Here is a 13,659-nt window from a genome sequence, read left to right as displayed (position 1 = left end):
TGTATTTTTCGCCTGCTTACTCTTCCTCCCTCCCTCTCTCCCTCTCTCGCCCGTTTCTAATTTTCTTTTGTCCTCTCCAATTAATTCCGTAATCAACAACGACAACAGAAAAAAAATTCCTCAATGTACTCGGAACTTTTAGGGGTAGAAAATCGTGCCATTTAAGAATACCCAAAATAATTGCTGCATATCATACCCGGGATAAACAAAATGCATAACCCATAGTATAGAATATATGTAAGCTCGGTTATAATCTAATCTAAAACAAATTCTCTCTCTCTCTCTCTCTCTCTCTCTCTATCCGATTACTACAAGCAGTATATACTTTCTGTTTATTCTTTTTTAGTTTCAATCTATTTAAAGTATATCATCAAATTCTTCATCGTCATCGTCATCGTCGTCCTCCTCTTCAGCTTCATCTTGCGCCAATTGAGCATAATAAGCTGCCAATGCATTTTGAGCTTCCCGATCTTGTACTTCTTTCTCCCTCAACTCAGCAGTATTATTGATACTATTATTATTAGTGGTGGTGGTGGTATTAACAACCGGTGTTTCAGGTTCTTTGCTAGAGGAATCTTCTCCTTCTTCCTTTTTAATCTCACCACTTGCTCCGTCACCCGCATCTTCTCCACCATCTTCCGTACCTGATTTTGTCTCACTCGAATCATTAACCGAATTTTGCATTCCGATAGTTGAATTAGAATACCATGAAGGTAAAGCATTGGTTTCCAACATCTTTTGTCTGGCCAATTTCTCTTGTAATTCACGTTCGTAGTTTTCATCATTTGCCGTGATAGAAACTAAGGTAGTAGCATTCATAGATTGAGGAGCACTAGATTTATAGTTGGCACGGTTGGATACTGTGTATGAAGCAGTAGTGGCCGATTGTGCAGGAATGGCTTGTAGTAATGCTGTTTCGAAATCATTATCTTGAATGTGAGTTTCATCTATAATCTTCAAGAATTTAATGATTGGATCAACTTGTTTCATCAATTTTTCCAATCTTTCTTGTTTCAATGTTGCTTGTTGAGAAGAATCATCTTCAACTAATACTCCTTGGCAGACATCACAAATGAATTCAGTTTTATCTTCACTCAACATGGAAATAGCATCCAACTGACTAACTTTATTACCACATCTAGGACAAACATAACCTTGTGGATTACCAAAACTAGACATTTCTTGTTTTAATTGATTGACAATCGAATGCACTTTCCATTTAATCGAATCAATAGCTTCAGTGGTGTGAATGAAAAAATATGTACGAGTAACATATTTCTGTTGACCGTTATCTTCTCTTTGTACATGACTGGTCAATAATCTATCTTCAACTAACTTGTTACATAAAGAACGTAATTCTTTTCTCTTTATCCCCAATAAATGAATCAAATCATCTTCGGAAAGAACTGAATGACGAAGGACTGCATCAAGAATTAACACAAATGGTGTGGTATAGAATCCTCTACTAACAAATCTAATAAGTGATCTGACTGAATCGTCCATGAAGAAGAAGAAAGATGACTAGGATAGATGAACAATGTAATTCATTAAATTGAGTTTTCCATTGCCTTTCTGACTTTTTTTTTCTCTCTCTTTCTCTATTAATTTTTTTTTTTTTTTTTCGTTGTCTGAACTGTTGCAAGTAAAAAAGCAAATTGGTCACGTGAAAGTCAAAATCCAACACAGCTAAATTGATAAGACTAAACAGACGTATTACACCTGTCCATGGAAATACCATTCTCAAGAAGAAAATATTTTATAAATTGACATTTTCTTTCAGTATGAAATAGCAACAGAATAGGATATATATAAATATGTGACATTAATGGAACAATAAACTATTTACATAAGGTATAACACCTCGGTCAATAACAAATATAACGAAGCAAGTAAATTAAAACTAGCCCATAAATCCCTAATTACATTTCTGATATTTCTAATGAAATAATTTTCGATTGATTCATTCAATATAAACATAATAAGAAATATGAGTATTAGAAAAACTCTTATTACATTATAATTATTCACTAATTGAGAATGTAAAGAGTGGTGGATGGATCTTAATTGTGGTTCAATTGACTTTTCAGCAGTCGTGTTGTAATCAATTGACCCTCCATCAAATGTCTTGTAATCATTGGTACTTTTGCAACAAATCCTTTCGATGTCACGATTCTCCTATGAATTTGTTTTGAAAGGCCAAAAACTTCCAACGTTGATTGCAGGTAAGTATTGCAGAATGGTTATCATGATTTGTAAGATGAATTGGATATTGGAAAAGAAAAATTTGAAACGGATATAAAGTTGATTATTTGTTGAAATTTGTTTAAAAAATTATTTAAATTTTCGCATACTTTCTATTCTTTTTCAGTTATATATTCATGAGATTTTATAGAGTAAGATATTGTGAATAAACAATGGGTATAACAATAAAATTCAGAACAAATGCATGAAACGTACCAGAAAGTACCAATATGAATATAAAACACAGAAGAAACACCAAATTCGGGAGAAGGAATGTGTGATAATAGATAGATACTAAAAATTATTTTATTGTATCTTGCAAGCAATTTCCCTACTCTTATACTTACAAACAATCCTACAGAAATATAATACTTAATACTGAGAAAGTCTCCAACAGAATTAATGAGCAAGAAAGAACCTATGCATATGCAATATTGATTAGAAAGATTTAAGATATTATTACTCTATAGTCCCCTACTTGCCTCCCTCAGATATGATCTGGGATTGACCTATGTGTGCTAGGCCCCATATCTCAGTGGGGAACAATTGTGACAGAGGTCATAGAACAGAAGATATCAGGTTTCCGACAGTGTGTTAGGTCTGAAATATCACTGCATGTAATGATGTGAAGTAATATCATACACTAAATCTACTACTAAGGATAATTGCTCTACTATATTTCCACTAAATTGAATTTAGGAAACACCTGGTGTATATGACTTATATCGCATTTCAATGGTGTATCTCTTATCGCCGTGTCGTATTTCTGTACTAAGAGTACTAGCCAAATACTATTCTACAAATGGTATGATAAGAGAATAGAATATAATGGAGAACACGTACATACTTCAATCGATTTCACAAAATACAAATACTCCCACATTAATAACATTCATTTCATTTTGCGAATAATTCCAATTAATTATTAGTATATATATATGCTGCAATGGAAGAAAATAAATTGGTTCTTTTGAAATTATAGAACATTTTCAGCTGTTTTGTAACACAATGTAATTTTCAAAAAAAAAAAAAAAAACCAAAATGTACTACTTAATAAAACAAGCATCACATAGTTCATAATCTCCTTAAAGTGTACGATTTGATGATGAGGATATATTACGATAAGACGTGATAGAAATAATATCCAATAAATGTGCATGAATTTAATCCCATTTCGACAATGAAATGAAACGAAATGAAACTTAAATTTTATAAAATACTAAAAAATTTTTTGTCAAGGGGTTTTTTTTTTTGTAGAAATAAAAATAAAATTTATGAATTTCATTAACTCATCACCATCTTCGTTTTTTGAAATGTTGATTATCATCTTAAGCAAAATTAAGTGGTGTGGTTACAATAACGTGTTTTATGGTATTTCACGTTCTTGTCAAATGTAAATTGCTAAAATCAAAAAAAAAAAAAAAACACGAAAAAAAATTTATCAATAAAAATAAAAATAAATTTTCTTTTTGGTTAAAAAAAAATGAAAAACCGTGTCTCCCCTTTCGCTATATGCAGTACGCGACTAAAAAAAGTTACGCGTCACACTTTTTTTTGTGTTTGTGTGTTTCAGGTAATCATTTTCTTCTTTTCTTTTTGCCTACTAACCCACTTCCTCGTTACTTTATAAATATATATTAAATACCTTTTTACGGTTAACAAAAAAAAAAATAGAATCAAATATTGATGATTACACACATTATCTTCTAAAAATACACCATTTCAATAATTCACATTCATAAAGTAGAAAAAGAGATCACCTTCAATTATTGTCATTTTAATTTCTATCACATCCCATTCTTTTTTTTTAAAAAAAATTCTTTGATTGAACTAAGAGAGTAACACGTCTGTGGATTCTTTTTTTTCTTTTTTTATAGATTTACCAGTTCATCATTTATCAATCAGATCTATACCCATATTTAAACAAAGGATATATATTAATGTCACATACCTCAGATAACATACAATCGAGATACCCATTAAAAGATTCATCCAATTATGGAAATTTGCTAGAACTCACTCCTTCAAAATCAAAAAACCAACTTGGTTCTGCGTTTCCAATTACTCAGAATACTCCACCTGAAAGCATGTCTACTGTCAAGAAATCAGAAACATCATTTGCAACCCCAGTAAAATATGTCGATTTTGATAATGTCTCACTTATGGAATCTAGTTCAGATGTCATGGTGAAATCAACTTACTTGTCTCCTGCATTTTCTTCACCAACCCAAAAGATTGAAAATTCCAACAAGGAAGATTTATCTATAACAAAACCAACTCAAAGTTCCCCAATTAAGAAAACACTGAAAAATTCAAAGTCTAAAGAGTCTACCAAACCATCAAGTGCATCCTCTTCTTTTTCATCTTCATCCTCATCATCTTCATCATCGGGAGTAGCTTTCGACCCTTCTTCCGAAGAGAAACCACCATATTCATATGCTACTTTAATTGGGATTTCCATATTGTCACATCCAGAAAGGAAATTGACATTGTCTCATATATACCAATGGATATCAGATACTTTTAAATATTACAAGAAAGGTGATGTGGGTTGGCAAAATTCCATTAGACACAACTTGTCATTGAATAAAGCATTTATCAAAGGTGAGAAATCCAAAGATGGGAAAGGCCATTTCTGGTGTATTAAACAAGGGTCAGAAGAACAATTTTTGAAAAGCAGAAGTGTCAAGAAGGGTTCTTATCAAGAAGTAATTGACCAAATTACACAAGCAGCGAAATTGAATGCTGCTGCCGCTACCAACAAGACTGGTTCTGAAACAACTGATATCAACGACGCTGTTGCGAAAATTGAATCACAAGAAACCGAAAGTCAACCTAAGAAAAAATCATCCAAGAAACATACATCCACGAACATCCCATCATCGCCTAATTATCCAACTTTGAAAAGAAAAATCGACGATAGTAATAGCCACAAATCAAATGATTATGATTATGATGGAGATGAAGATATTACAATTATTGATCCACCAATGAAAAAATTCAAGCTGGAGATCAATAAATTAGGTGATCCATGGCAATCCTCCATTTCTGACTACATTAACACGAGTAATAACAATGATAGAGAAGTCATTAACCTTCTTACAACCACTCCTAAGGCAGGATCACCACCTAGATTTGTTATTGAATCACCAAATAAACCAATGTTGGCTGGTAAAAATCTCACATATACTTCTTCATTCAGTTGTATTTCAAATTTTGAATTATCTCCTGCGAGACCTGTTGAAACCGGTCCTCTTTTAGAACCAATGACTCCGGCAAACAACATATCTCGACACTTCCAATCACAGCAGCTGCATCTTGTTGCAAAATCCCGAACACCTAAATCATCTGTCATAAAAACACCAATACGAAACATTCGTACTCCACAAACTAATTCTATAATCAAGAAGTTATGGAATTCTCCTTCGTACTTGGATGACTTTTATTACAGTCCATTGGTTAACAATTCACTCAACTACCTTGGACAACCTTCTCAATCTAAATTGTCCACAGTTACTGCCAGTTTTTCTTCTTATGATGATGATGATATGATTTTAAGAAATTTTGAACATCCTCATATTCAATCTTCACCAATATTAGGTAGTTCTAGGGAACAATTTGTTGACAAGAAAAGTGAAAACAATACTAGTTGTAAGAATTTACTTGAAGATTTGAAGAATGTTGAGAAACGTGGTGAATCAAAGAACTAGGTTGGTATGAATGTTATTTTGGATGATTTTGTTTTAATGTTATTGTTGGTTTTAATTTTTTTTTCTTTTTCTTTCGTTTTATTAATATTATTTTAATTATTGATTAGTCAAATTGGTTACTTTTGTTGCACAATGTTCATCATAATTGGGAAAGTTAAGGGGTTATAAGTTTAGGTTTTTGTTTTTGTTTTTTTTTTTATTTTCTTATATTGTATTTCTATTTATCAAGTAATTAGAGTTTTATATGTATTATTAATATTCCATTTGTTTAAAAATTTTCTTTTATATTTTATTAGTTGCAACTTTCAAATATATACTTCAATTAATTCAATCACTAGATGAGCACCCTCTACAACCACAAGTTATACATTCAGTATTTACTTTCTCGGGGTCCTTTTCAATTAATTTAGCTTTTGGAACTCTACAAATACAAGTTCCTCCACCATTTGTATTTGTTGATATACAATTAATACAACATAATTTTTCATATCCTGATTTCTTCCATTTAGCAATCAAATCGGAATTAACGTAATTTTGTAATAATAACCAATCATATAAATCTTTAGATATTCGCTTGTTTTTATACATATCATATACATATCTTGAAATTTTATAATTTAATTCATATATTATCCATAATGAAGATTGTTTTGATTTTGTAGGATCAGGTTTCAGTTGTGCTGTTTTCAATTTATCTCTATATTTAGTTAATGTTGGTTCAATTTTGGAGTAACCTTCAGGTGGTGGACCATTCTTCTTTGGTTTTTTGATCTTTGGCATCTTATTATTGTCAATTGATTTTGATATTCATAGAAAAGAAAAATCGATTATCAACCAAAAAAATATATATCTTATTGATAGATGAGATGTAAGGCAAAACATGGGAAAAAAAAATTTGACGACAGCAGCAGGATTCGAACCTGCGCGGGCAAAGCCCAACTGATAACACGAACTTGGTTAAAGAATTCGAGTCAGACCCCTTAACCGCTCGGGCACACTGTCACTCGACCTCTCGCCCTAGCTTCAAAGACGAGAGAACCAACAATTTTCATGACCAGAGTTACATTGCAACTCGGACACAAAGTCAATAAAGCTGCTCGTTATGCAGCTCGTTACTTACTGTTGTGTAGTTTATTATAATAAATATGACATTCAATAAGATATCAGAAATTACATTGTGTCCATGACAATGCAATGTTGGTCTAAGTTAATTTACAATTGTTTATACGGGCTTTCAAGGCTAGTGGTGTAAGTTTTATCTAAGATTTCAACAAAAAAAATCCACCAAGATAAATCTACAAATGCTTTGTCGTCGATATCTTGAAGTAACAAATACAACGCAAGCCAGACTACTATTAACGATTGAAACTTATACCATTATCATTAATTGTTTAACTCAATTAACTTCTTTCCATTACCTACAAACCAACAGTTCAAACAACCTTGTTTACTTTTGCAAACACCGTCTATTCTCTACACTGTCAAACACAAACTATTTTAACCTATTCAAGCAACTATACTCTCTGCAATTAATAAAAACGAAACAAGACACGGTTGTATTGCACTAGAATGAGATAATAACTGTTGTATCAACAAAGAATGTTAAACTAATTGTCGCGAATTAATTTTGACAATAACGCGTGTGTCCAAGATAAAGGCAAACAACAGTTATCCACCCCTTCTGCGAATAATATAAAAAGTGGCAGATGAATCCTCTTTGAAAAATTTCCTTCTCTTCTTCTTCTTTTCTCTTTTTTGTCTTTGGCAGGCTCGATTTTGAGTCTCCTTGGATGTGTATTCTTTTAGGTTTAGATTCCCTTGTTTGGATAGATGCTTATTTAAATGAAGAAGAGAAGTTTCGGGACAGTTACCAGGAAGTGTGGTCGAGTCAAATGGTATTTACAATGAATATGACAATCAAACACCATCAGTTCATGTTCTTAGTTCCGCCGTTGACTCCTTTGCTGTTACAATCAAACACCATCACGAACAACAATGTCAAGCTACATTTATTACTATTCATTGGTAATGAAATTTGTTCTCCTTCATTTATGACTGGGCCCCTTCTAAATTCACACGGGACAGGTGACTTAGGGTTTCTACAACACAAGAGCTATTCATTCTTGGTTTTGTATTTTGGCACTTTTGGATGTGCAGTTTGTTGATTTATGAGAACCGTTCGCTTGTTTTGGTTGATTATTCTGGTTTTTGCTTTATGGGTGATTTGTTTCTAGGATAGTTGACTACGAATGGTATCAATATTACAATGCTGTTGCTCTATATAGTTTTTGCAGTGTATATGCAATGAAGACCAAATGTGAATATGTGCCAATTACAAACGTTTTACTGTAGGGGATATTTTGCAACACTGAACCCCAACCGTCGTGCAAATTCATCCAGCAAACAGAAAAGAGAGTGAAAAAACAAAAAAAAAAAAAAAATTCTCCATGCAATTCTGATCTTCTTTCTCCAGTATTCTATCCATCCACACATACCCACAGTTACTATGTCCATCTTCACAAGATCATTTCCAAGTATCAAACAATTACAGAAAAACATAGCTCATGAATTGTTACAGTACGAAAATGCCACTGCCAAGTCCCTAGCCAAAGCTGAATTAGAAAAGACTAAAACATACTACAATTATTTGAAACGAGTTAAACTAAGCAAGGGAGAAATGAACGATATCAAAGATATTGACACCAAATTGGATGATTTGACCAAGAAAACATGCCAGGACATGGTCGAGCTACAAGATAAAACAAGTTTCAATGGGATAATCGACAAAGTTGCTAATGAGAAATTACCAGAAGAATACGGCCAAAACAACTTGAACAACGTCCACCTGTATCTCAAGAACCAAAGAGAATACTTCGATTTGTTGACTAGATACAACCCTGGTTTACTCATGAGTCAATCTGATAACGTGTCGAAAACAGCCAACAGAGTGGGATTAGAAGTGCCAAACTAGCGGATAACCAAACATTTACCAATTTTTTATTTATAATACAAACTAATATACAACATGATATAAAGAGAACTTTTGCCTTTTCATTTTAATGTAAGAACCGTCTTTTTCGATCACCACCACCAGCCATGACTTCACTAGTATCGTCTTCCTGCGATGTCCTTTTAAGCTGAGTCATAGTCAACGGGGTGCATTTGATTTCACAATTCTGGATATAGAACTGACTCAACAAGTCTTCGTATTCAACACATGACAACTCTTTGATCGATGGTCGTCTGTTTCTTATCAATTTCAACGAGTTTACCAAATTGTAGCGGTATGTGTCCATCAAGTAAGCAATCATGAGTCCAGTCAGCAAATTTTCATTACCATCATGCGACACAATATAAATTTCCAATTCCTGGTTGATCAGCTTGAAAAGATTGATCATTCTGATGAGGTTGAAATACTGCAACATCAAATTACCTCCTGTTAAAATAGGCGATGTCATTTGTATGCACTCATTGGAACCTGGCAACTGGTGGATTAATTTTCCCGCCTCAGGGTTGGTCTTGTAGAAGAAGTTCAAGTAGTTGGTCAACACACGAGTGTATTTCTTTACGAAATCACGAACCAACTCATGGTTACTCTCAAACAACGGGTCTAAACTCAACACCAATACGTCTGACGATATGGTGATATTTCTGTGGTTTTCAATCAAATCAATAAACGGCAACGTTGTACCGCAGTTAATGATAATTTTGATATTATGGTCAACCAAAAAGTTTCTTGAAATTTCCTCTGGGTTGCTTAATAATGCGTCATACGGACCCAACCATACTCTAGGACATATTTCTTGTGGAGTCTGAGGGTTGAAGTATAAATTGTCGTTAAAGTTGGAATTGTGGTTATGGAAATTCTGCATTTGTGAATACATATTTTGAGTATTTAATAAGGTAACTAAATACAGCTATATTTAGATATGTGTGTACTCTTGGTGTGTATGAATAATTAGTTGATAATTATAGTTCTCTTGTTGTTTTTGTTGTCTAAATGCCTTTGGCTGTAAAAAAAAGTGCAACAATTTTTTTTGTAGGTACTCCTGTAGTGTGAGATTAAGTTATGGGTTGAGCCGATGGTTAATGAAATAAACCTTAACTATTCATAGAATACAAATATATAGATAAAAGAAACTAATCCTTTAAATACAATTGGGGGAAATTGGGGAATTTTCTTTTTTGGTAAAGTCCTGGTGGGAAGACTGCTAAAAGAAAAATCTAATGCTACAAAGAGAAGAAGGAGAGGGAAGAGAAAAAAGCTGAATTTTTTTTTTTTATAAGAACAAAAGAGTTTGTGATTTTTTTAAATGAAGACAAAGCAGGGAAAAAAAAAAAAGAAAAAATTCTTTCACTATGGGAAAAGGAGAAATGTATGGGATGGTTGGGACAAGTGAAATAACTATGGGTGATTATGTAAGCGACTTCATGAAAGTTACGCGGAGCATAAGGCAAGGCATTTTTTTTACGTTCGTTCTTTATTTCCTATTTTAGTGTAAAGTGCAGAATGGCACTGAAGTTGCATGTTTTCCAGTTTGTGTAAGTTGCTTTTTCTTTTATTCCATTTTGGTTAGTTTTACAAGTTGCATGAGAATTACAGGTTTTCTTAAATAGGAAATCAATGCCAGCTTATATAATCAATGTTCGTTCATGAATAATTTGGAGATAGGAGAATCCAGAATTAATTTATTGTAACATTGATATTCTCCTTTAATTTTCGGATTTCTCCACATGTCCTCCCTTTTATCCGTATTCCGTAATTCAGTGGTTATTCTCATTTAACCAAGTTTGAAGTGCGCTAGAGATACCCTGTCAATATTCATGTCAGTTCATCGTACCTGATTGAATTCCAAATGGCTACATCAATTTGGTGGGTACTGTTACTCAACAAAATTCACAACAAATAATGGTATAAATACTAATCAGAATGTACTGTTCAGTTTTCCACTTTGTTGATTCTATGAAGTAATGTTACAAGTATTACCACCTGAGATCATTCAGTTGGTCTTCAACTACGTTCCCAACTATCATTTGTTGAAATTGCGTGGTATTGGTCCCATTGAACTGTATGTTGTACAACAGTTGTATAGAAGAGTCAAAATTGGTCCACTGGTTTTAGATGACGGGACCAAACCAATCACTTTATTTGATGATGTTATTGCACTTGAATACAACGATCCAGATTTTACTCCCAACTTGCCTAATATAAAAGAGTTTGTCAAAGTTTGCAACTCATACCCATTGTATAAGCCGTATCAGATTGAATTGGAAAATTGTATGGATTTAATTGTATTGAATAGAATGTTCCCGGAGAAGTTCAAAAATGTGAGATTTATTGTTTCGTTTTCTAAGGTGGATGAACTTGATCTCGAAATTCAGAGACAATTGATCAGCTTAGTAAAAAAGTATAACATTGTTGGAAGTAGCTTCAAACTTCAAGATAAATGCATGGGCTCCCATTTCAAATGTTCGTCATATTTCCTGCAAATTATAAGAGAAATGCATCTAGTAAATATTACAGTAACAGATATGTGCTCATTGGATAGTCCTTGCGACTTTTGGAACTTACATTCACTCACAATCATTTCCCCAGTGAAGACTAACGATCTAACTAATCTATCAAAAAACTTACAAGAATTATCATGTAATATAAATTTGACATGGGATACCAATGAATTGGCTTTCCCACCAAGTTTAAAACTGTTGAAAGTAAATATTGTCACAATTGAAGATATTAGAAGTGTTGTTAATCTATCCAATCTAGGTCAACTCCAGAAACTAGAAGTTTTAGATACCTCGAACTGTACATGGACTTTTCCTTTATCCTTGTTAGAATTAAGATACAACGGCCGACCCTTCGAGTCCTTGAACTTTAATGTATGCTGTCCAGATTTACAGAAACTAGTTTACTACAAATTTCCATCACTGCATGACTGCTCTGATCCAATCGTGTTTCCTCAAAATTTGATAGAGTTGGAGACTCTGGTGGTTGTGCTTGATGCAATGATACCACAAGATAATTCAGATTTTGTTCAATTTCCAAATTTGAAATCATTAACTATAGTTGGGAACTTCATGTCAACCACAACAGATTTAGGTCAGTTCAAGTTACCAAATTTAGTTTGTCTAGCTCTTTGCGGGGTGAAGCTAAATGGGAAATTGCCACTTACTGTTAAGAAGCTATCACTTATTGGTGTGCCTCTTAGTGAGATGATGGATTTATGTTATTTGACAAACTTGGAGGTGATCGAGGGTGTTAATTTAGAGAATAATTCCGATTTGGGCCGTGCCTACTACTTTCCTGCTAGTTTGCGATACTTGGCTTTAATAAATCTGAACATTGAAGAAATTGAGATCGTTTCAAAAAACCTTGTCTATTTATGTTTGAAGGGAAACAAAATCAACAAGATTGACAATAGTCACCTCATTATTCCAAGTAGTGTTGTTGAGTTGAATCTTTCGCAAAATGAAATAGAGGATATCGATCCAGCATTTAACTGGCCAGACAATTTGCAGACGTTGACATTGAGTCAAGAGTGCAAAACTGCAATTCCTTTATTACCAAAACACATCTGTTTACAACGAATCGTGTAGGTATAGTAAAATATATTAATACAAAAATTTGCGTATATTAATAACTCTATACAGTTGAGCAGGTGTAGATGGTAAATTTAATTGATTAATTAAAAGGATTTCTTTATCTTCAATATATTCGCAAGTTTGACTATTATTGTTACCATGAACAATGAAGTATTTTACATCTTTATTCCGGCATGAATGTCTGATCCAAAAACTTCAACGGAACACCAAGATGTTTAGCAAGGAATTCTGTATCTATTTTAGAAGCATACATCGCTCTATCTCTGTGAGTATCAAAATTGTAGACCTTTTCTGATATATCATACTGTGACTGTGGGCAATCCAAAATATCCTTAACCTCTATAGTGCTAATACTCATACTCCTGGTACCACAAAACAATCTATCATTTTCAGTAAAATAAAACATTCGTGGCTCTTCTTCAATATCTTGCATTATGAGTCCATAGGTCAGAACGTAGTGATAACCCATGTCAATTCGTCCAGGAAACAATAACCATCTACTAGTTCCTACTCCAGGTTCATTTTCATCAAAAAATTCATACCTAATATTTCTAGCTTTGTTCTTAGATTTCAAGAATTCCAACTCTTCGTCATTGAGATAAAAAGCAACAACTGGGACATCTCTAGTTTCATAGTAACCATAAAATGCTTTGTACAATTCAGATTCTGCCACTGTAATTTCATCATCATTCTTTATGGACTTCATTATTAATTCATTTTCGTTCCATAAAACGTAGTTTTCTAAATACAATGGAAAAGTCGTGTCTCTAATTTTTGGAACCTTCTTCTTGATATATTCTTGTTTAATGTTTGTGTCCTTCGTCACATCGATATACATCAACCTTGGATCTTGGATAGTCAACTCATTCTTGTGATCAACTCTAAAAATCCTCAACATGCTTGTTGGTCCTCTAATATTAAAAACCAAGTAACATCAGTCCATGGTTGTGGGAATTGTGACGTTATTTATATTTGTCATCCTAACATTCTCTTATGTCACAGATTATAGTTCGAGTGGACATATTATTCTTATTTTAGATATAGTACTAATATATATATATATATATATATATAGATAGATATATATCACCGTTCTATCAAGGTA

General features: G+C 33.0%; 8 protein-coding genes and 1 non-coding gene across 9 annotated transcripts; 4 read left to right on the top strand and 5 right to left on the bottom strand. All coding sequences in view use genetic code 12, as the record gives it.

The window, feature by feature from the left end:
* Positions 1–357: 357 nt before the first annotated feature.
* On the bottom strand, positions 358–1,503 carry TFA1 (transcription factor TFIIE subunit; the record flags this gene model as incomplete). The annotated part of the gene is made up of 1 exon (XM_002549031.1): positions 358–1,503. One exon carries the CDS (start codon positions 1,501–1,503, stop codon positions 358–360), a length of 1,146 nt encoding a protein of 381 aa, XP_002549077.1.
* A 2,678-nt stretch (positions 1,504–4,181) lies between these two features.
* On the top strand, positions 4,182–5,951 carry HCM1 (Hcm1p; the record flags this gene model as incomplete). Its single annotated transcript, XM_002549030.1, has 1 exon — positions 4,182–5,951. The coding sequence occupies one exon, from the start codon at positions 4,182–4,184 to the stop codon at positions 5,949–5,951; it is 1,770 nt and encodes a 589-aa protein (XP_002549076.1).
* A 327-nt stretch (positions 5,952–6,278) lies between these two features.
* Positions 6,279–6,731, bottom strand: BUD31 (U2 snRNP complex subunit; the record flags this gene model as incomplete). The annotated part of the gene is made up of 1 exon (XM_002549029.1): positions 6,279–6,731. The coding sequence occupies one exon, from the start codon at positions 6,729–6,731 to the stop codon at positions 6,279–6,281; it is 453 nt and encodes a 150-aa protein (XP_002549075.1).
* A 119-nt stretch (positions 6,732–6,850) lies between these two features.
* CTRG_06382 lies at positions 6,851–6,953 on the bottom strand. The gene has a single exon. It is a non-coding gene; the product is annotated as a tRNA-Ser (tRNA).
* Positions 6,954–7,741: 788 nt separating this feature from the next.
* CTRG_03371 (uncharacterized protein) lies at positions 7,742–8,116 on the top strand (the record flags this gene model as incomplete). Its single annotated transcript, XM_002549028.1, has 1 exon — positions 7,742–8,116. The coding sequence occupies one exon, from the start codon at positions 7,742–7,744 to the stop codon at positions 8,114–8,116; it is 375 nt and encodes a 124-aa protein (XP_002549074.1).
* A 341-nt stretch (positions 8,117–8,457) lies between these two features.
* On the top strand, positions 8,458–8,922 carry CTRG_03370 (LYR motif-containing protein; the record flags this gene model as incomplete). The annotated part of the gene is made up of 1 exon (XM_002549027.1): positions 8,458–8,922. The coding sequence occupies one exon, from the start codon at positions 8,458–8,460 to the stop codon at positions 8,920–8,922; it is 465 nt and encodes a 154-aa protein (XP_002549073.1).
* An 85-nt stretch (positions 8,923–9,007) lies between these two features.
* On the bottom strand, positions 9,008–9,835 carry CTRG_03369 (uncharacterized protein; the record flags this gene model as incomplete). The annotated part of the gene is made up of 1 exon (XM_002549026.1): positions 9,008–9,835. One exon carries the CDS (start codon positions 9,833–9,835, stop codon positions 9,008–9,010), a length of 828 nt encoding a protein of 275 aa, XP_002549072.1.
* Positions 9,836–10,922: 1,087 nt separating this feature from the next.
* CTRG_03368 (uncharacterized protein) lies at positions 10,923–12,548 on the top strand (the record flags this gene model as incomplete). Its single annotated transcript, XM_002549025.1, has 1 exon — positions 10,923–12,548. The coding sequence occupies one exon, from the start codon at positions 10,923–10,925 to the stop codon at positions 12,546–12,548; it is 1,626 nt and encodes a 541-aa protein (XP_002549071.1).
* Positions 12,549–12,717: 169 nt separating this feature from the next.
* CTRG_03367 (uncharacterized protein) lies at positions 12,718–13,452 on the bottom strand (the record flags this gene model as incomplete). Its single annotated transcript, XM_002549024.1, has 1 exon — positions 12,718–13,452. The coding sequence occupies one exon, from the start codon at positions 13,450–13,452 to the stop codon at positions 12,718–12,720; it is 735 nt and encodes a 244-aa protein (XP_002549070.1).
* Between the last annotated feature and the right edge of the window lie 207 nt (positions 13,453–13,659).

This window comes from Candida tropicalis (genome assembly GCF_000006335.3).
Source record: "Candida tropicalis MYA-3404 genomic scaffold supercont3.4, whole genome shotgun sequence".
Taxonomy (NCBI): Eukaryota; Fungi; Ascomycota; class Pichiomycetes; order Serinales; family Debaryomycetaceae; genus Candida; species Candida tropicalis.
This window is presented reverse-complemented; position numbering and strand designations above follow the sequence as displayed.